This window comes from Trifolium pratense, linkage group LG6 (genome assembly GCF_020283565.1).
Source record: "Trifolium pratense cultivar HEN17-A07 linkage group LG6, ARS_RC_1.1, whole genome shotgun sequence".
NCBI classification, from domain to species: Eukaryota; Viridiplantae; Streptophyta; class Magnoliopsida; order Fabales; family Fabaceae; genus Trifolium; species Trifolium pratense.
The window spans coordinates 23048599-23070514 of NC_060064.1; the positions used below are offsets into that span (position 1 = coordinate 23048599).

The following is a 21916-nucleotide window of genomic DNA, read 5'->3' on the forward strand; positions in this document are numbered from 1 at the left end:
TAATTACAGTCATCTCCCACATAAGTGTGGGTAATTGAGCTTTTGTGATGAGTTGTCTGAAGCTTAGATATATTAGGAAAGCATAAAACATTGATGTCAATTTTAGTTGTGTTCCTTCCAATATTGAGTACTATGGTCCTTTGCTTGGCTCCAAATATTATAATTTATGAGTCCTAACCAAATGATGTTGAAATGATAATCATGGTTTCACATTTGAAATTCCATAAGAGAATAATAATAAAAAATATGTGCTGTTAATGTCATTGATGTGTTCATAGAATAAAGAGGAGAGGTTCCAAAATTATAGCATAGTTGGTAGCTGCAGAGACATTGATATGCAGTAGCCCGAGTTCGAACCTGGAATTCCACCCTTCACATTTAAAGATATGAATCTAGCCACTAAACTACTACTAGACCAAAATAATAAAAAAAAAAAAAAATAGGAGAAAGAATCTGTACAAAAAATCAAAAGCTAATTAAGAACCTACTTTGCCTATAATAAGAAGATTATTCAATACAATTGGTATGCTCATTAATGAAATGTAATTTGATGTGCCGTATATATTTGATATGTAATATGCTTCTAAATCCCATGATATGCTCCCAACACTCCTTCAAGTTGGAGATGGGACAAATTCTTGTATGGACACTCCTTTTAACACCTCCAAGTGGACTAGTAAAAAATAAAAATGCTTATCAATTGATCACAAGATTAGAGAAGGGAATAAGTAATAAAACCTACTTTAATTTTTTCACAAACTAAAGAATAATCAATGTGTTTGGTACTTAATGAAAACGGGATTTTCAACAATGTGAATACTATCGGTGACGGATGATCAATACCAAAAAAAAAAAAAAAATTTAAAGCTTTGAAACTCAGAAGATAGCTAATGAACTTAATGTGAGGGTGTTTTGTGCTTCCTTTTGTTTGGTTTCCTATCGAAGAAATGTGTTAATATTTACATAATTACTTAATAGAGTCGCGTTCGCGCCAAGAATTTCATGATTTGTATCATGTATATTGCGTAACAGATTGCAGTGTGAAATTAATCGCAACACTAATAAAATTATTTGTATTCATATCATATCATATGTATGACTTAATTTCTCTTTTCATAATTTTAAGGTGGTAAATCATTTCATAATTTCTTACTGAATTTTTTTTCTTCTAAAAAAAACAAATTAACCAAAAATAAAAAAAAAGAAATAAAAATTAAAAATAAAAATTAACCACTAATAAAATTGTTTGGCGTTTAGAGATAGACTGTTAAAACTCCTTCTTGTTCCCAATAAGTAGTTAGACAAGTTTTGATACTCTCTGAGTTTTCTCAACCCCGTTCTGAGGATTGTGTTTACCGTGAAAATATTAATTGTATTTAACCCTAATAATCCCATTCGCCACAACACTGTGTGCCGTTTCTCATTTTCACCACGAATCAACATTGCATCAATTTCCTTCACCAATTTCCTCTTCAGCGATCAGAGAACTCGTTCCTCTCTTCCCTAGACTCGCCGTCGCTGCTGCCGTCACTTGATGTAAGATTTTTTTTCTCATTTTTATTTTACTTCTTTTGTTAGGTGTAATAAATATAATCATAAACTAGTTTATACATGAATGAATCATTTGTTAGTTGAGGGAATTAGGTTTAGGTAGTTTTGTTAGTTAGTAGTTCGTGACTGAGATCATTATCATGTAAATGTTTGCTAGAGGTAAGATGAGGGGTTGGGATGTTGCAAACCCTCGAGGTTTTGAGTTCTAGTCCCACATTGAATGAGTTTATGACTTGGAAATGTGTCGGTTTTATAGGGTTGAGTTATGGTCAACGCAAATTTTAAGATATACTATGTAATGAAGGAATATTTCTCTATTTGTTTAATAAAATGCCAAGTATCGAAGCTGTGTTTACGAGTTGTGGGTAGATAACTGAGTTTTACATGATTTGAATAACAATGGGATTTCTCTTTTCCCTGAGGAAGGTTTGTATGGGTGGAAGAACAAGTTGGAGCGGTATTTTCTGTTTAGAGGGGGTGTCAGACGGGGAGAGACTGTAATCACCAAGGTAGCCATGGAAGGATAAAAAGAGGAGGGAGACTATAGTCACATTGGATAAAAATGAGTAGGATAAGGTGTCCAACAGTTGATAAAAGTGGAGAGCACGGGGAGAAGAGTTTCTATTACCTTTGATGTGTGTGGTGTTGGTTGCCCATTCTCCCAGTCTCCACGGGGAGGGGGAAGGTCAAGCCTGGCGCCAACCCATGCCATTGCTTTTACTGTTGCCAATAACCTTTAATTTTGATAATTTTGTCAATATTGGAAAAATGAAGATTTCTATTTTCCGTTTATCAGCTATTTTATACTAAAAATCAGATGTAGCTTTAAAGGTATTCTTGTTTTTCCTCTTTCTCCCTACAGCAAAGATATCGGGGTATCTAAAGTGACAGTTGGAAGTCCCACATTGGTTAGAGATGTGATCTAGTAGTGCTTATGGCTTGAGCAATCTTTGCCCAAATTCTAAGACGGTATAAGAACCTATTTTAGATTTGTTATTGGGCCAAGATGTCTGATATTCCATCCTCATTTGTCCATGTTCCAGATGTTACATGATGGGATTTTGAGATACTTTTTTATTCTACCTGCATTTGACTACAATTCAGATGTCCAATTTTGAGTGGGAGGTGGTTATGACCTAGGCAGGCAGTGTTTATAAACTCACTTTTAAGCCGTTTGTGGGTTTAGTTAGGCCCGAATCCCAGATTTTAAGAATGACTTTGAAATTTAAACAGATTCACTACTGCTCTTTTTGACTCACCACCTGGGGTGTAAATGTACTATGATTCTCTTAATTTAACATGTATATTGAAAGTTCCCTACTTTGCAACTATAACAGAAGAATGGTCTACTATAAACTTCTTCAGGTTATCTTTACCAGTAGGGAAAAATGACATCATTTTATTTTCAGTACAAATATCAGAAGTTCTCCGTTTTTTCCTTTTCTGTATCATCTTTGTTTCAGCGTTTTCTTTAACCTAATTCTGTATAAGTTATACATTCTGGTTTTCAATCTGATAGGGTATAAAGGTTGATGATCTTGAGGCCAATCATTTTGTCCTACAGGAGGAGGCTTCGGGGCATGGTTTTGGTAGAAATGTTATAACACTTCTTGAAGAAAGTGGTTATAACCTAATTGCCATAGGTTTAACTGGTTCTAATCATTCATTTGATACAAACAACATTATAAGTCTGTCCCTACATAGGAAGGCAGTAACTTCGTTGACGAAATTTTGAAGGTATAAAAGTACTGATTTTATTACTTTTTGACTTTGTAACTAATGAGTTGATATATTCTATCTTCATTATGTGTGTGTGTGTGTTTCAATTGGCTGTGTTTGATATTTTCAATGGGGTGGCAGCATGAATGGAATTTTTCACTGCAACCTTTTCATTTGAGGGGGAATATATAGAAAGTATCGGATGTCATTAGTGTATGTAGCGTATTGTAGTTTAATACGGCACATAGAACACGGTCTTTTATTTTGATGGGTCATGCTAACTAGTGCTCCCGGGACACTAGTTAAGGATACAAAAAAGGTAACTTTTGCATTGAAAACAACACTTTAAATTTACAAACATTGACTACACAAGTTCCAATGCAGTTTTATCCAATGCACTAGTTAGCATTTTCCTATTTTGATTCCTTGTTTAATTATGGGATAGAGTTGTAACAACCCAACTTTAATTAATAATAATAGTATCAGTGGAGCAACATATTATAGCTACATTTTATATGTTATATGTAACAAAAGGGAGAGAACAAAAAAAAAAAAAGATATCCGAAAAGGAACTCCATCCCCTTCTTCATAAACCAGCGTAAGCATATCCTCACCTCCATGGAAGAAAAAATTCAAACTTTTCCATCAAGCCTTGCATGAGTAAAATCCTTCCACTATCATCTCAATTGAACCCACAAAGAGTAATTTTAGCAATTCCTCCTTCCTCTCCTTCTTAAATCCGAAAATTCACCCCTAAAATCTCAAAGCCCCAATTTCATTCTTTTCAGTTCTGCACGTACAAAATTCCCCCTTGAATTGAGCTTTTGCGTGTTGAGAAGCCAAGCTGAAAATCTGGACTTGGTAAGAATCGAAGAAAAGAACTGATTTTTGGAGGCTTGAAGTTGTTATTGCTCACTCCTCCAACTCTCATCAATTAATTGGTGACTGTCTTTTTAGGTTATGATTTTAGCTAGATATTAGATTAGTTAGTTTTTGGTTTATTTAAGAGGAAAAGTAGATAATTCCCTTGTTTTCCTCTTAGTGTTTTTCTCATAAAATTAGAATGGGGGCTGCTAGAGGAAAATAGGGATTAGGTAGTTAAATTAGCATTAAACTGCTGGAGCTAACAGAGTAATTAGTTAAAATATTTACTCATTAAAACCATAGGGTAGACGACGAACCACTAGCTAACTAGTTGTTGGAACTAGGAAGTATAATTATGTCTATCAACTGTCTGTTTTGATGGACTTGCAGGTACTTGAAGCTGCCTTAGGCATAAGGCATTAGTGAATTCTTGGGTATATTAATATGTTGGGGCTGTTGCTTTGAAAACACAACGATTGATGAACCTCTCTTAGTATAGAATGATAAACCCAATTTAATGTTTAGGCAAGTTAATGTCAACTAAGAATGGGGGTTTCTGCCTTTTAAGACCCTATAGCTTGTTTAGTGAAAAATCATGAATGTGAAAAAGTTTTACCCCAATTAGCTAATTGTTAACAACAGTTCAATTTCAGTTGATCCGAAAAATGGTAAAACGATTATGACAAGATTTAAGTGGTTTAGAGTTGATGAAATCCGGTTATTAATCAGCGCCACTTTAAATCATTAGCCGTTAGTGCTAAAGAACTCCTATTTATTATTCCATATGGAGTTATAGTTAACTGTGGGATGACATCAGTAAAAGATCAATGGGTGGGACGCTACTCATGCTATATTGCTTTACTTTACTGACTAGTGGTATACGAGTATCATTATGCTCGCGATATCACAAGAGACTGAAAAGAACAAGGCTTAATTCGCTTGTTACACTTGATTGTATTGCAATTGTTATTATGAATCATAGATATATGTTATGAAAAGACCAATATCCCCAGATCAACTGATAGGTTATTTTAGACTTACTAACAATAATGGTTTTAGTAAGAAACTCACTGAGACGTCGTCTCACCCTTCTAGTTTTAATTTTTTTCAGATAAGGGTAAGAAAGCTGCAGAGTAATGAGAAACTCACTGAGACGTCGTCTCACCCTTCTTATTATTTCCAGCCTGCTTTCTGTTATCTATTGTAATTGTAATCGAAACGTATGATATGGTTTATTGGTTTAATTTCAGTTTCTTTAACTTTGTTGTAGTTCAGTACTCAGATATTTGAGATTCATTTTGTTCTGAACTGGGATGGATTTTGTATCCATGAACTTATCCGTTATTCTAGTATGTAAAGTGATGTTCACAAGTGTTGATGGAGAATATGTAAACTGTGAACACCTAATTTTCTGAAATTTTTAAGTATCCCTGTTCATTCTTCCATAGTTGAGGTCTTATTTGTCTTATGTGAAACCCCGGGTATTATTCTAGATTTATATTTGGGGTGTTATAAGAGTACTACTGAAGAAGAGTTGAAAGTACTTTTGCTTCTAATGTTAAACACAGAATCGTGGACTGCTCAATGCCACAGTCTAGTATTTTGGCTTCACAGAATCTTGGAAGTACTTTTTAATATTTGGATTCTTGTTGCACATGCTTCAAGATACCATAAGACAAATAAGTGTACTATCCTTGTGTTTGTTTCTGTAAGACTATAAATACACGGGAAGAGGGGGTGTTGTTTGAGTCTATGTTTGATATAATTTCTGATGTGTTGCACCCTCTTCATTCTTCCATAGTTGAGGTCTTTTTACCTAGATTTTATAAATCTTGTTTGTATAATTATGTTTTCATTGATTTAATATTTTCTAAACTTCAGGATTTCATACACAAAAAGTATTTAGAATTCATCCTTATCAATGTATGTTTTTTTTATTGCTTAAACTTCAGGTGATAAGAAGTGAGGAAAAGGAACTTGGTGTTAGGAGAATGGTGATCACTAGTACCAATCCGCACTATAAGGAGATAGCCATCAGGAAGAGGATTGCTAGCATGTATATTTTTCTTTCCCACATTGTTTCTTGCTTGCTTCATCTATGTGACATGAGAAATACTAGATGCATCATATGTTTGAGTAGTATGGATATAATGCAAAAATATTGAATTTGCTTGATAGGTTATCTATTACAATCCTGCAGAATTTGCTTGATAGGTTATCTATTACATTTTGTTTTGGATTAAAACATTATTGAAGTTGCAATAGTTAGCAAAATTTATGCGTGTCAGAAGCTGTGTATATAGCCTAGAATATTTATATTGAGGGCAAACTTGTATCTATTTCCTATTAGTATAGGATTAGTAAATTAGGAAATATCCCATAATCAGGGATTTTATTTTAAAATGGGCCGTTAGTTTCTTTCCTAAATTAACCTACAGGCTATGTATATATGCCTGATGTACTCTCAGTATTATGTAATGAAATCAATTCATTCTACATTAAAATTCTAGAATGCATCGTACCAAAAAAATAATTCTAGAATGCATAGCTCCAGTATCACTTCTGCTGGGTAGTATTTCATTGTCTTTCTGTAGTTAGTATGGTCAGTGATGCTTAGCATGTGGCTCAGCTGTAGTAATTCATTACCAATTCTCGGATCTTTCAAATAAACTTATCAAATATAGGACCACATGCTTTCTGTAGTTTACAGAATACATGTTGATTAATTGCTGAGGGCTCTAATCATGAGATATATACTATATAGGACCACATGCTTAATTACTCTGGTTAGTTAAGTGAAGGAGGAGCCATGGAATTGGCATAAATTGCAAAACTTTCTCTTTCTTCCAATTGCCAAATGCTCAGTCTTACCATTTCACTTTAAGAGTTCATAATTGAATAGATATAGCACATAAGAATTTTGGTTTTCTCATTACTTTGAAAGTCTATTGCATTTGAATCTTTTGTAGACAAGAAATAGGATCATATTCTAAACTCAGACTCTCACTTTTCGGGGTCCATGTTATATTGAATTCATTCAAGTATTCATTTCTGCTTACTTGATTGTAAATTTATAGATTCAATAAACGTGAAGATGATTTTCCATCTTTGAAAGAGTACAACGATTATTTGGAGGAAGTAGAAGACATGAGTAAGCTTCTATATTCATGATAATGACTTTTGTTTCCCTCTGTCACTTATTTATTTATTTATTTATTTATTTATTTTGTTCAAATTTCTCCCCCTTCCCCTCTGCAGCGTTTAACTTGATTGAAGGAATTGATCTTGCGGCTATTGAAGCTAGGATTGCTAAATACCAAGAAGAAAATGCAGAACAAATAATGATTAATCGAGCCCGAAAGGTATTTTTAATGGTCTCTTCAATGGTTCAGTCTCTTTCACATTGTCCTGTATCCATTTGTTATGTGGGTGCTGGTTTCTTGCTATATATTTTGATGTGTCATTGTGCTTGTAATAATTAAATAGGCTGAAGAATTAGCTGCAGCTATGGCAGCAAGCAAGGGACAACCTGCCCAAACTGATAATGATGTAAGCATTAGATTGTTATTTATGTGTTCATTAAGATTACATTTTTGGCACAATATGTTGAACCTAATTGAGCTTGGCTTTATAATTTGAGATTGAAATCTATTTAAGTGATTGACCTCTTCTGATAATACTCTTCCATTTAAGAGTTTTTTTTTTTTTTGCTTCAATTTCTATTTTGTGCCACCTATTTATTCAGCAAAGTTGCAAAATATAAATTAATAAACAGATTAACTTTGTTTATTCTTGAAACAGGATGCAAGCCAAAATTCCCAAGCTGGATTTGGTGCTGTCCCTCAGGGGCAATATGCACCTACAGTTGCAGGAGGACAGCCTAGACCCACAGGCATGGGACCACAACCTTTACCGCTTGGAGGCGGTGATGCCGGCTACGTAGTTGAGAACGAGGAAACATTGAGGCGACGAGCAAGGGCTGGAGGATGGAGTATAGAAATAAGCAAGAAGAGGGCACTTGAAGAAGCTTTTGGAAGCATTTGGATTTCTTAGAGACATATTCATGGAAGGTGTGACATGTTTATTAAATTATAGGGGCATAGGAATTCTACTGTCACAAGCTATTCACATAGTCATTCAGATACAAATGGTCTAGAGTGTAAGATTTGTCGCGATTTTGTTAAGTTAACAAGTCTTTTAACGGGATGCTTTAGTTAATATTTTTTATTTTTAATCTTATTTTTGTAAAATTATTCCTCAATTTTCCATGTTTGAAGGTTTAATCTTGTTTGTTTATTGCTCGTTGACACACACACAAATTGGGATTTATGATGTGGTTTTTCCATTTTTTTTTTTTTTTTTTTATAAATTTCTTTTGGAGCATGTCCAAGTCCTTGAATCACATGTTCTTCGAATTACTACCACCGACATAAACATCACAACCAAAATCGAATTCTCAATTGAACAATAACGAACTTCGAAACCCACTTGGGTTGGTCTGGTGGTATTGCTTGGGACCTGAGAGTGTACTCCTTAAGGTCTTAGGTTTGATTCTCTCTGGTGTCAATTTGGGTGGGCTTATTTAGCTTATTCAAAAAAAAAAAAAAAACGAACTTTGAACTACGAACTTGTCATTCAACATCATGACCCCATTGCAAACCTTCGTAAATCCGAAAAAAGGCAAAATTTAAATACAAACAAGAATCAGTTTTGGAACCTTGATCAATTTTCTGATTTTCATTTCCCTTTGTCTTTGACTCTTTGTGTTGCATTCCTGGAGGTGAAACTAAATGTAGAATTCAACTTTGCCACCAAATCATTGCATCATTGTTAAGTGGAAATTTCATATTTCTTCTTTGGAATGAGAAATGACTCATCAACAAAACTAAGTTTGACTTTTGCACGAAGTGCTGTTGTTATTGCACTACTGCATGAACCATAATCATCTCCTGTCACTAAAAGAGTAACAAGAACAGTTGATCGGCTATATAAATAGGAGAAGGAATCTGTAGAAACAATCAAAACATGAAGCTAAAAGTTAGGAACCTAATTTTAGTTTCTGAATTTATGGTTGAATGGTTGATCTTCCTTTCTCTTCAACCCAATGGAAGACTGGAAATTTTCATGACAAGGATATAATTTCATGCCCCACACCACAATCATGCTAAATAATAATGCAGCAAGAGCCTCATTTTCACAATGAACTTCGAAGTCACAACAAAATCTTAACTCGGTGTTTGTGATGTACATAGTCAATTTGCTATGTTTACTATTAGTCTATTACATATGCTACATGTTATTGCAAAAGAACAAAATAAGTCATGAAACTCTGAACTTTGACCAACGACAAAATTTGATGTAAAATCTTAAGCACGGCTCATGTACTGCCCAGATCTTGTATCAACCAGTATTTCTTCACCTTCACTTACAAAAAGCGGAACATTGACAACAGCACCGGTGTCAAGAGTTACTGTCTTTGATCCTCCACCTGTCAATCAAATTTCATTTACAGTTAAGTTCTACAATGGAATGTAAGACACAGGGTGACATAGGACAAGGGGAAAAAACAATAAAAAGCACAATAGGATATCACAATTGTTTTTTGTTCAGAAGATAGATGCAGAAAAAAAACCATTCCTACCCACTTGGTATCCAATACAACTTAGTTTCTTTATGACTGAATGGAAGCCTTTGTGCAACTGCTAGAGTTACTGGGTACCGTGAGACTAAGAGGTCACAAGTTATAGTTGTGAAATGAGACCTGCAAATGCAACGTAAAGCTACGTACCTACAATGGATTCTGCAAATGTGGAGGCTTTATACCCTAAGGTTGTCCTTTTTTAGCTTTTATATTCATATGGCTAATAATTAGGTGATCAAACTCAATAACACTTCCTTGTTTTTGTTTTTCTAATGCCAACATGTGAAATGTGATTAAGGGAATATTATGAAGCAGATAATTTGAGCATTTTAGTATAACAAAGAACTTTCTTGGCACTAACAATGTTTACAATATAAATTTGGTAAGAAAGAAATTAGCAGTATAAAAAAAGAGTTTAATTGTTGTGCACCGTCGGTGTAATTTTTTTTTGCACATACATCCAATGATGTGTTGCCACATCATTTAATGAATGTGACACATCATGTGTTTTTAATTACCATACATGATGTGTCAGTATATTATTGGACGCATGTGCAAAATAACTTTACACCGACAGTGCATGTAAATTAAATTCATAAAAAAATGGCATCACCTTGGGCTGTGTCACCCTTAAGTCCGGCATCTGCTTGGACTACCTTAAGCTTGACTGTTATAGGGAGATCAACATCAATAACCTGAAAAATATCAATAGGCAAGTTGCTAAACAAATTTACTTATAAATGTCAAACTGCAAATCAGCAAAAAAAACTCCTTTAGATTATGTCTTTAAAGTGAGCAAGTAAAGTGAGCAAGTAATTGTGACTCCATCCTTAAATTTTAGGTTAAAAATAAAATTACATCAAGAATTGATACAGCCTTAATAACTTATGGAGCCTTGTGTTAGCAATCTATGCATAAAAAAGTATTGCATTCAATATGCAAAGTTGAAACCACACTTGAAAGTTGAAACCATTAACTACTACAAGAATGTACAAAAGTATTGAAACTATTGACAGCAGTCTAAGTCAAACAGCATTCGGGAAAAAGGAATACTCTCAAAGTGCATATTGTATCAAAATATATATCCCACAAGGTACTATTCAATATTTCAGACAACCATACAGTCATTGTATAGAAGTGAAATATTATTTAAGATGATACAGAAAGCATACAAATTCAAATGAAACAAGATAAAATGAAAACCATGAGATTTGCAATGCATTTTATATTAGTTTAGTACATTAGCAACTATGAATCGATAGTTTCCTCTATTGGGACAGATTGAATTCAATTAGTTACTTCCCCCTTATTTATGCATATAACAATCAAATTAATTTAAGTTTTCAAAAATTTGATCCCACTTTTTGTCTTAGAACACAGTTACCCATATTTATCATCATCAATACTGGCATGGAAAATAAAGGTTTGAGAGAGTGTGAAAGACGGTAATAAATTATGAGATGAAAAGGTTACTTTTCCATTCCATAACAGCAAATTGCAGTCCATTCCCTCTTTCAGCCACTTAATTTTGTCCCCAACATCTGATTCATTCAGACGAGTCTCCTCGTATGTACTCTGATAATATAAAATTAACATAAAGTAAAAAAAGGGTATGGCCTGAAAGCAAAAGAATTGCTGGAATAGAGAATTTGAACCTAATTAGGCTAACTTTTCTACAATTAGATTATATAAGGATTTCAGTTTCCAGATGATACCAAGTCCATGAAGACATACTGAACACCATCTTTATATGTGAACTGTTTTGTTTCCTTGACTATATCTGCTTCATCAATCTGTCGAAAGGAAATAGAACAGACAAGATAAAAGCAGAAAAAGGTAAGCATCAATAAGAAGATAGAAGCAACACTCTGATAGAGACACAGTACTCCTATAATACTTCATAATTCATGTGTCACAACCATTAAAGACTCTTGCCACACACATAACAGCCATTTTTAGGCACCATGATGCGCTGATACTTCATTTTTCCTTTCATATCGTACCCAATATGCTCTGATATGCTGACTAGGCATCAGAAAATTAATGGAGACCCTTTTTTAACAAAATAAAATATAATCTGAAATGCTTTCAATATGACATTGACATGCTTTTGACAAGCCGTCATACATTTGAATGTTCTTTATGGCTTCACATCTCAGGTGCATAATTTATGTAATGTTCAAACTCCCACTCATTAATTGTAACAATGCAATTTATATCACAAATTCACTCATTCAGATCCTAATTTCCATTTTCCCACTTATATATTGATTGCCACAGATGCAATTTATATCACTGCTTCACTTTCTTCACCTATTTTCAAACTTTCATTACTTCAATTATTTTATATATTTATATGTATCCTATAGGTATCATATCCTATATTTGTCAAGGAACGATGCTTCGCTGTATTGGATATGTATAATATCCGATCCACGTATCGTATCCTTGCATTATAGAGTAGGCACAAATTATAAGACAAACAGCAGAAAACCCTCCACCCTAAGTTGCACGGTACTTGTATAACTAATGACAGATTGGTTCACTCACCAACGAAGCTCAATTAGACCCGACAATATCTTTCCAACTTTGCATTCTACCTCCACAAATTGGGGTTGTATGCTCATGAAGGTAGGTAAGACAAAAGTTTTAAATACTATCATATGAACATATTCAGAATTAATTCCCAAGATCTCCAGAGTGAATATGAGCAGGTAAATTATAATTCGTGAATGTGGGGAAAACCGTGCAACTACCAAGCTTAACCTAAATGGCTGATAACAAACTCCTGTATTACTATAGCTTGTTATGCAGTTGCTACCCCATAAAAAGGGGGTTTTCAGGTTGCCAGACAAAAGACTGAAGGAGAAAACCAGTTGAACATTCAATTGACAAAGAAATCCAAATTTTTGGCTTTTGAAACCATTGTTGTCAAATAGCGGCTATAGTGGCGCGTAGCGGAATTTAAACAAACCCTTATTTTCCACTACTTGCAATTGATAACACTAATGCTCATTCAAACACACACTCAATCACGTTTTTGCTTTCTTAGGAAAAAAAGGCAACTATAACTAAAACACCTTATCTCCCGCAACTCAAGCCCTAGAAAAATTAGTCATGAAAGGGTCTTTAGAGACCTAATCCGAACAATTTGAAAGAAAATTGATATTTCTTGTATAAATTTTGCCATTCAGAAAGGTTTAGCGGCTCATCTTGTTGCCTGTCTTACCTTTCATTCATGTGTATTTATCCCGAATATATATAGTAAAATTTAATTTGTTCTATTGAATCAACTAACAATGCAACTTTGAAAACATAAAGGTGTAGAAAAATGAAGATGCATTACCGAACTTCCAGCTCTGAAGGTCTTATCAACAGTATTTCCTGTAAGATAATTCTTGAGTTTGGTCCTTATAAATGCCGCCCCTTTTCCAGGTTTCACATGAAGAAACTCTAAAAAAAAGTAAAATATAAAACTTAATTTAATTAACACTACTGGTTCCCAGGGAAAAGAGTCGTAGTAATTTAGAGTTCGGCCGCAAGGTAAGTAAAGTCTGGTAAAAAATTGTTCCTACCAGAAATCAAAGAACTTGGGTTCTCCCCAACAGTTCATCCTAGTGGAAACCGAACTTTACTTACCTTGTGGCAGACCGAAGTTAATACAAAAAACAATAGTAGTAGTAATAAATACCTATTACACGACAAGGTGAACCATCAACTTCGACATTGGAACCGACTTTAATGTCATTACTAGAAAGTGAATAAACCTCTGAAAAAAATGATATAGATTAGTAAAATTAAGAAGGGGTAGTTAAAAATGGAGGTTGTTGAAAGTGAAATTAAACTCACTGAAGAAATTGGGATTAGAAGAAGGAGGGTTTGGAATTCGAAAGTTGGATGGGAAAGAAGAAGAGGATTTGCGTAGAGATGAAGTTGAAGAAGAAAAATGTGAGAGACTGAGCTTCAAGGTTGCGCTTCCCGCCATCATGTTGCGTTGTCTCTTTGTTTTGTAACTGCGAAAAAAAATGGTTTGTAGAAGATAAGGGAAGCTTTTCGAAATTACAGGTTTCGCGTTGTTTTGTGTTGTGTACTAGGAACTCCTTAAATTAGGACGCGGACACGTGTCGGTGTCGACCGACACTTACGATTACACTAAATCATGTCATTTTTTTAAATTTTTATCAGTGTTGACGTGTCAATGTCAGTATCTGTGGCGTTGTGTCGTGTCCGGTATCCGTGTCTGTTATTCATAAGTTGTGTATCAACATAAGCTAATTACTGTTTCATCCTTTTATTTCGTTACTCTAGTATTTAGCATGAGTTTGTTTTAGATATTTTTTTAAAAAATTATTTTGTAAAAAGAATTATTTTTAATTCTAAAATAAAAAGCTAATGCTAATTTTTTTTTTCTAAATCAATCAAATTTAATTCATTTTATTAACTATCAAACGATCAATAAATAATAGAATGATCTCAAATCTATGAAAATTATCTCAAAAATTAACCGCCTAAACAAGAGTATATGCAACTCACAGGGACTATTTTAAGGAATAGTAACACTATTTTTAGCTATATATAGATATTAGTGTTACTATTTCTTTTTTTTACAACGTGTTACTATTTTTTTTTTTAATTTGCAAGATCTCGAAATGTGTACGGCTGGTTCTAATAATTATTATTAAATAAAGTGATACTAATGGTTTTTTTTTTTTGGTGAATAATACTAATGGTTGTTTTATAATGGTTGCATTTTAACTAATCCCGTACAATTATATATAAAGTTAAGCTCTTACTAATTTTTCATTGCCAATTAGTCATGGAGTCAGGCCGTTTTTTAGATTTTGGTGGCCTAGGGAGGATCTATAATTTGGGCCCTAACTATTAAGTAGTCTAGAAAATTTGAATTTCCAAAAAATATTGATTTTATTTATTTATTTATTTAATATCCATATACTCATACAAAATTCATACGAGCATTTCTCGATACAAACTCACTAACAATTGTTTTACATCAATTTCTACAAGCATTGATCTAGTTCCAATTTGACAACATTTACAACAATTCAATTCAGAAAATTGCACACCTTGAAGAAGAAAATTGAAAATCGCATGCAAAAAGGGAAAACAAGATAAAACTACGGATGACCGATGAGTTGCAAACTTGCAGAGAGAAAACTAGAGGGAGACAATGGGTATGTGTTGATACACAACAAGATTATGAGAAGAAGAGAAGTGCAAACGTGTAGTGATGAAGGAGTAGTATGAAGGCAGTCTGACAAGTAGTAGTAGCATGCATAAGAGTAGAAATAAGAGTTGCACCTTCGATAGCATCTTATAAGCATACATTTCGGAAATTGATTTGTATGCATATCTATTTGATACTTGATATTGAGGGTTACATACATAGAGAGAATCTGATCATTTGTACTTATGTATCGTTGCATCAAGTGATCAATTATCAACCATATCAAGTATGATTGTCCAATTAGAGCATATGGAGATTCTCCGGGAAAAAGCGGCACTCGAACAAAGACAAATTTTTGAAATTTAGGATTCCTCCTTAGTGTTGCCAATAGGCCACCAAATTTTTTTGGGATTAATAAATCCTTAAAGGAATTATTTCGGGGCCCAAATTTTAGACTTATTTTTTGAGACTTAGACGGTTTGCAAATGTATTTTTTTTTGGACTTAAAATAAGATAATATTCATTTATTCCAATAATTGATAGAGTGCATCAGATGCAAATACAAATTCAACTTTGCTAAAAACGAAAAGGATGAATTGGCGAACAAACCCATAACATCCAAGTTAATAGCATACAACGGCAAAATGACTACAAATAATATGATAAAATTAAAGTCACCGGAATATCTATGCTTCCGGATCTGCAATGTTGATATCCAAATCATTGATTGAATCTGCAGTTGATTGAAGTTGATATTTCAATATGAACTAAACGAACACCGCAACAAGAGAAAAAACCAAACAACGTCGCACAAGGACGGTGACAACACAACGCCGCACTCAGAAAGATGACAACACAAAAAAATCAACTAAAAAACTTGAACTATGTGAAAATCACTTATTTAAGTTAAAAGAGAAGAAAAAAAGATGCAGAAGGTGATTTTAGGCCAAAAAATAACATAAAACCACACTCTTACCGTAAATAAAGATATAGAAGACCTAGAGAGAAAATGGAACTTCTCACTCTAAAATGAAATTAGGGCCGGCTTACAAAGTAACGGTATGCAAATGTTATGCTAAGAAATATTGTATAATGCTTTGGGTAGTTTAAACAAGTCACGTTCATTTTTTGTTGACTAACAATTTACAAGAAATTTGTTTTTTGGCAGCGCCTTTTTTTTGTTACAAGTTGTTGGCAAAAACTACATTTTTTACAAGTCGTTGGAAATGTAATTTTTGCCAACGACTTGTTACAAAAATAGGCGTTGCTTTCTTCTAATTACTCCCTGATAGGTGTAAGTACTATATATACTAGATTTTGAATGATATTATCTTGCAGATATGTCGAAAGCAGAAGTGATAAACAACTGGGAGTAAGGCAGGTGAAAATGATGTCAACTCATGCCGTCCTGAAGGTCATACAACAAATCATCAGCCAATTGTTCCGTGTGGAGCTTGTTGAATGACACATACAAACTTTCCACAAATAATAAGGAGATATGGTGATCAACAAAAAGGACATAGCATGGAAAAGTGACAAAAAGGAAAAATTTAGGGCTGATATGGCTATCCCAAAAATTTCCAAGCCGAAGGTTTGATTGGGGGTGGTAAACTTGATGAAAAGACCCCTGTAAGTAAACAATACCTTCATATTAATCTTTAAACAAGTTTTACTTGTGTTCTTTTCTGACAAATTTTTAGAAAATAATCTTTTCTGTCCGAGTGAATAAGAGGACTTAATCGTTTGGATGAGAACAGCTACATTGTCCGCCTTTAAAAAATTATACGGAGAGATCGAAGTTGACCTAGAAGCTCAAGACAAAATACAGATAGTAATAGAGAACAACTACAATACATATGAGCCCTCAAAAAACTACAACACATATGAGTTTCGAGGAAAGAAGATTGTGGTTCTATCAACCACAACATGGATAGGTGGGAAAAATAAATTCTTCGAGATTAGTTACATTGTTGCTGGTTTTGCTTGATGTGCTCCCTATTTTTCATAGTAATGTGTGTGATGAAGCAAGATTAATAAGTAAAATTATTACACATTAATCTTCTCATCTTCTTTATATATTATGGTTGATTTAATATTATGAGATGCTTGTCATTTTACTTAAATTACTGTTGTGTATAAATAATTCGTGTCGTTTGCTTGCACACTCCCTATCCAATTTCATCTTATTAGGTACACATTCGCACGCACGCACTCACTCGCATGCATGTACAAATAACTATATTTTTGTACTTTCAACCCAAAGAGTAATACTTAAAATTACGCTTTATTTTTATACTTGTGAGTCTACCTAACAACGGTTACAAAATCTAAAATTTAGGTTTTTCCAGCCGATTTTAGGTTTTTTTTGGCGTAATTATTTTGGAGCCCAAATTTTAGATTTATTTTTTGAGACCTAGACGGTTTGCTTGGAGCTTATTAAAATGGAAACTGCATAATAAGAATGTATGTAGTTTAAATGGAAACTATGCACGTAAAACTGTCCCCGTGAGCTTAGATCAGTTGGTAGGGACATTGCATTATATGTGCAGGAGTCCAGATTCGAACCCGGGACACTCTACTTATTCACCTTTAATGTGAATTTTCTAGCCACTAGACTCCTTAAAAAAGAAAATGTAAAACTAAAAAGTGAAATGTTATGCTAAGAAATATAATGCTTCGTTTAAACAAGTCACGTTTCATTACAAATTCTAGATACTCCTTGATACGTGTGAATTTAACAGGTGTTAACTTGACTTTTTAAGGGTAGTTTAGTCTTTTGTCAAAAAAAGGGGTAGTTTAGTCTCTCCAATAAATTAGTGATTATGTTAGTTGGTTAGTGTAATAGAACCCTAGCCTCCATTAATGTTATAAACTTTAATTAATTGTCATCTTTGTGTGTCCATTTTGGATTTTCTTGTTAACTTTGATCTATATACACACGAGGCTACAAAATTATTATATGTTTGTTTGAAATTGGACATTGCAAATACGAATTATATATCCTCTTTTTCGACATGCTACAATATGTTTAATTAATGACACTGTAAATGTTTTGTTATGTGTAGTGTTTCCATTGCGGATGCACTTCCTCCAAGTCACTACTTGAGTTGCGAGAGATACAAGAATTCAAGACTTCAACGTGTAAGATAAATTTCTCTTGCTTAATTCATTATATATTGCTGTTATTGCAAAAATCTGTTGAATCATCCGTTATCGGGCCATACTAAACCCAACATGCGGATGTGCGATAAGAATTTAATATGATATGGCGAATTTAGATTCTTCTGAACGACTCGTTTTAGGCAGAACTCATTAACTACTTGAACTCATTTGTTTGATACTTGCATTATTCTTGAGTTTTTCGTGCCAAGAACTGACAACAATGATTGTATGTTTCACAGTTTTCAAGTACTGAAAAGGCTAAGAGAGTTCAGTATATATTCCACTTTCATTGAAGAATTTGGAAACATTTCACAATTTCATTGGAGTTCCAATGCATCATCTAAGCCAACTAAATCTGATATGAAAGTTAGAGATGTATATGAATCATTGTCTAATAGGCCAAAGTTGAGTATGACCCTTAATGCTCCTTTAGGAATTTCAAATTCCTTTGGTAATAGTAATAGTGTTGTTGGTGAAAAGCAAAGTAGTAAAACTTCAACTCCAAATCTATCAGAGTTAGAGAAAAATTTGTCCATGGCATCTTCCATTCATGTTGCACGACAATCACCTATAAGACGACGAAGGAAACACATATCTCCGCGTAATTTGCCTAAGATTACTGATCAAGAATTGCAGCAATTATCTGGAGAGTATCCATTAAATACTTTAATTTTCTTAAGTTTTTTTTTTTTATAGGACATGTATTAACTTATGTGAGGAAGGATGAAATTTACATCGGCGTAATATTGGATAACGTTACACCGTTCAATATATATACTCTCATATAATCATATCTATAAATTGAGAAGCATTAAGTTAAGAAATGTTAATCTTAATATATCTCAATGACACATTAAGCAATTTTAGATTAACATAAAAACTTGTAGACATGATCTATGTGAGAGTTATCGAACGGTGTAACAATACCGAATTATTACACTTGTGTAATTTGATCGCTCTTGAATTTGTTTTATGTAGAAATGAGAAACTTATTGTTGGTATGACAGAGTAATACTCTTGGAAAATTATTTTGTTAACCATAACTCATTATGTGTTCAAGTTTAAATTCCAAAATTGTGCCATTATTTGAGAAGACACTGACTTCCAGTGATGTTTGTCGACTCGGTCGCATGGTTCTTCCGAAACCATGTGTTGAAGTAAGTTTGATAACCTATAAGCAGCTAAGTTTAGTTCTGAACCAATAATTTTATTCTTGACCAATTTTTTATTATAAATGTTCTATAATTTGTTAGAACTAAAGTGGTATAATTTTGCAGACATATTTTCCTCCTATTTCTCAACCAGGGGGTATTTACTTACATATTGAAGATGTGAAAGGGAAGAAATTGATGTTTAGGTTTAGATTTTGGCCAAATAATAACAGCAGGATATATGTTTTAGAAGGTGTACTTCCTTGGATTCAGTCTATGCAATTGCAAGCTGGAGATTTTGGTACATTTTATGATCCATTATTACTTTAATTTAGGCTCAAATTATGGATAGAAATTTATACTAATGTTTTCCTTTTACAAAAAAAATTGCAGTAACATTTAGCAGGATGGACCCCGAGGAGAGACTGATAATAGGGTTTCGAAAGGCGTCAATTTCTTCTATAGAGGTAACAAACTCTAAATTGATACTATTAAAGATCTCGTGTAAGATTGAAAATGTGCAGAAAAAAATTAGCAGAAAATTGAAGTGCGAAATTCTTCTACGTGCTATTAGAGGACGATTTTTCTTAGAATATGTATGCATTTAGTAACATTTAACATATTGATTATGAATATTATGAGTGTGTTTGATCTGCTAAATAATAAGGGACTGAAAACAACAACTTCAACTGTTTTGTGTTTGATTTTAAGACAAACTGGGGGTCAATGGACCGTACAAAAAGCTGAAATTCTTGACCCCCACTAAACCACGAGACAACTTTTTATCCAGCACAAGTTGTCTACAATACTAAAGTAACCTTTTGTCCACCAAACATGTACAAGACAAAATATGTTCAATACCTTAAATTTTCTCCTGTGTTGTTTTGTACCTTGTATTGTTCTATCCCTTACTTACATTTGAATATCAAACAGACCCTATATGTCTAATGTGTCCTATGGCTATGGTTCTAATTCAAATGAAACTTTCTATTTTTGTATTTATGATAATTTCTTTCCCACTAGGTGCATGACATTACTATGTCTAAGGGCAAGAAAAGAGAGGAAATGCATCTGCCAAAAGAGCTGGTTCCTAAGAAGAAAAGAAAATGTGACATTGGATCAAAAAGCAAGAGGCAGGTTCTTGATAACCAAGATGCATTGATGCTGAAACTTACTTGGCAAGAGGCTCAACATTTTCTTCATCCACCCCCTACAGTTAATTCAAACATTGTAGTGATTGAGGATCATGTTTTTGAAGAATATGAAGTGAGTAAACTATTATCATTAATAACCTGTAATTTTTATGAAATTCATTATTTGTTGGCAAATTGTTCTGTCTAGTTTCTTTTTTCATTTTTGACTTCACATATATTAATATGTTCTTCGACTAAAGACTAATCACTGTCGCGGCGTGTGGCTGTCACTAGCCAAACATTTGAGGACTTAGCCATGTAAAAACGAATTTTTCTCTCCCCCCCCACATGTTTCTTTTATACCCCGAAAAATCTGTTTTTGCCCCTGGAAGGTTGACTTCGGAATAACATGGTGACAATGCTTCAATTTTTAAGAAAAGAATTAATGAAAAAAGATCCACATATGTTTAATGGTAACTGGTAATTGACTATACTTAATTTGATGCAGGAACCTCCTATCATTGCAAAGAGAGGTATATTCATAAATGGGTAAGATAAACATGTGTGATAGTGTTTCTGCTAGTTAATGTTAGTTCGAATATTCACTTAGTCCTTACAAAATTACGAGCTTTTAATCAATTTTAAGTCGTCGCCTATTTTCTTTTGGACTAATTGAATATTTCATTTGCATTGTGATTAAACTACAGAATGAATGAGCAATGGATACAGTGTGATAAGTGCTCAAAATGGAGGAAGTTGGAATTTCTGGTGCAATGCAATTGTGTTAACAAATCTTGTTCTTAATAAGGTCTTTAAGCTTTTGTATGCTTTCATCAGGTGTTCATGTTCTTCTCCCATGAATTGAAACCATTAAAAAGGATTTTGATCTAAATGGCCTTTGCAAAAGAGCTGGTTTTTGATAATAACACAATGATATCAATTGATCTTTGAAGCCAATTAACCACATCTTGTGTGAGAAGAGTCTTTCATTGTAGTTGCAATATATTCATAAATTAGGTTGCCTAGGGATAATGGTAGGTTTTACTACACAATGAGATAGTTGCATTCCATTTTTCTTGTAATTATAAATCTGTCTTGAGACTCTGGGTTTATGCATTCCATTTTTATCTGTAATAATCCTAAATATTTATCTAAGATGGTGATTTGGACCACTATTTGGTACCTATATCGGGTGGATCTAGTTGCCTAAGGATCAGGACCTTAGGCAACTAAATCCATAAATTTCTAAAATGAGCGATTTTAAAATGTTATCTAATTAGTAAGAATTTGAGAACACCGTGGAAAAGAGAAAACTCTAAGATGGTTAACCGTATCTCTTTTTAGCGCTTTTGTTAAGATATCTATCACTTAATCGTCACTTCTACAATGATCACTTTCTTTTCAAGTAATGAAATCATGTCACTAATGTGTTTACTACTCCCATGAGGAACTAAATAATAGTACTTAGCTAAATTTATAGCTGAGTTGTTATCATTTCTCATGATTACTA

General features: G+C 33.5%; 3 protein-coding genes across 4 annotated transcripts; 2 read left to right on the top strand and 1 right to left on the bottom strand.

The window, feature by feature from the left end:
- The first annotated feature begins 1274 nt into the window (after positions 1–1274).
- Positions 1275–8487, top strand: LOC123893049 (CDK-activating kinase assembly factor MAT1-like). 2 transcript variants are annotated; one of them, XM_045942969.1, is made up of 7 exons: positions 1275–1536; positions 3071–3288; positions 6087–6190; positions 7212–7285; positions 7393–7496; positions 7621–7683; positions 7936–8487. In XM_045942969.1, exons 3-7 carry the CDS (start codon positions 6126–6128, stop codon positions 8185–8187), a joined length of 558 nt encoding a protein of 185 aa, XP_045798925.1. In that variant the 5' UTR covers positions 1275–1536; positions 3071–3288; positions 6087–6125; the 3' UTR covers positions 8188–8487. The 2 variants fall into 2 exon arrangements, with proteins under 2 accessions (XP_045798925.1, XP_045798926.1); XM_045942970.1 differs by having other exon boundaries at positions 3116–3288.
- A 972-nt stretch (positions 8488–9459) lies between these two features.
- On the bottom strand, positions 9460–13844 carry LOC123893161 (elongation factor P-like). Its single transcript, XM_045943082.1, has 7 exons — positions 13625–13844; positions 13467–13544; positions 13122–13228; positions 11491–11568; positions 11249–11350; positions 10389–10470; positions 9460–9622 (listed from the first exon to the last, which is right to left on the bottom strand). Exons 1-7 carry the CDS (start codon positions 13761–13763, stop codon positions 9501–9503), a joined length of 708 nt encoding a protein of 235 aa, XP_045799038.1. The 5' UTR covers positions 13764–13844; the 3' UTR covers positions 9460–9500.
- Positions 13845–18482: 4638 nt separating this feature from the next.
- Positions 18483–21210, top strand: LOC123891930 (B3 domain-containing protein Os07g0679700-like). Its single transcript, XM_045941795.1, has 7 exons — positions 18483–18772; positions 19183–19279; positions 19400–19574; positions 19667–19740; positions 20297–20539; positions 20915–20955; positions 21114–21210. Exons 1-7 carry the CDS (start codon positions 18483–18485, stop codon positions 21208–21210), a joined length of 1017 nt encoding a protein of 338 aa, XP_045797751.1.
- Positions 21211–21916: the final 706 nt, after the last annotated feature.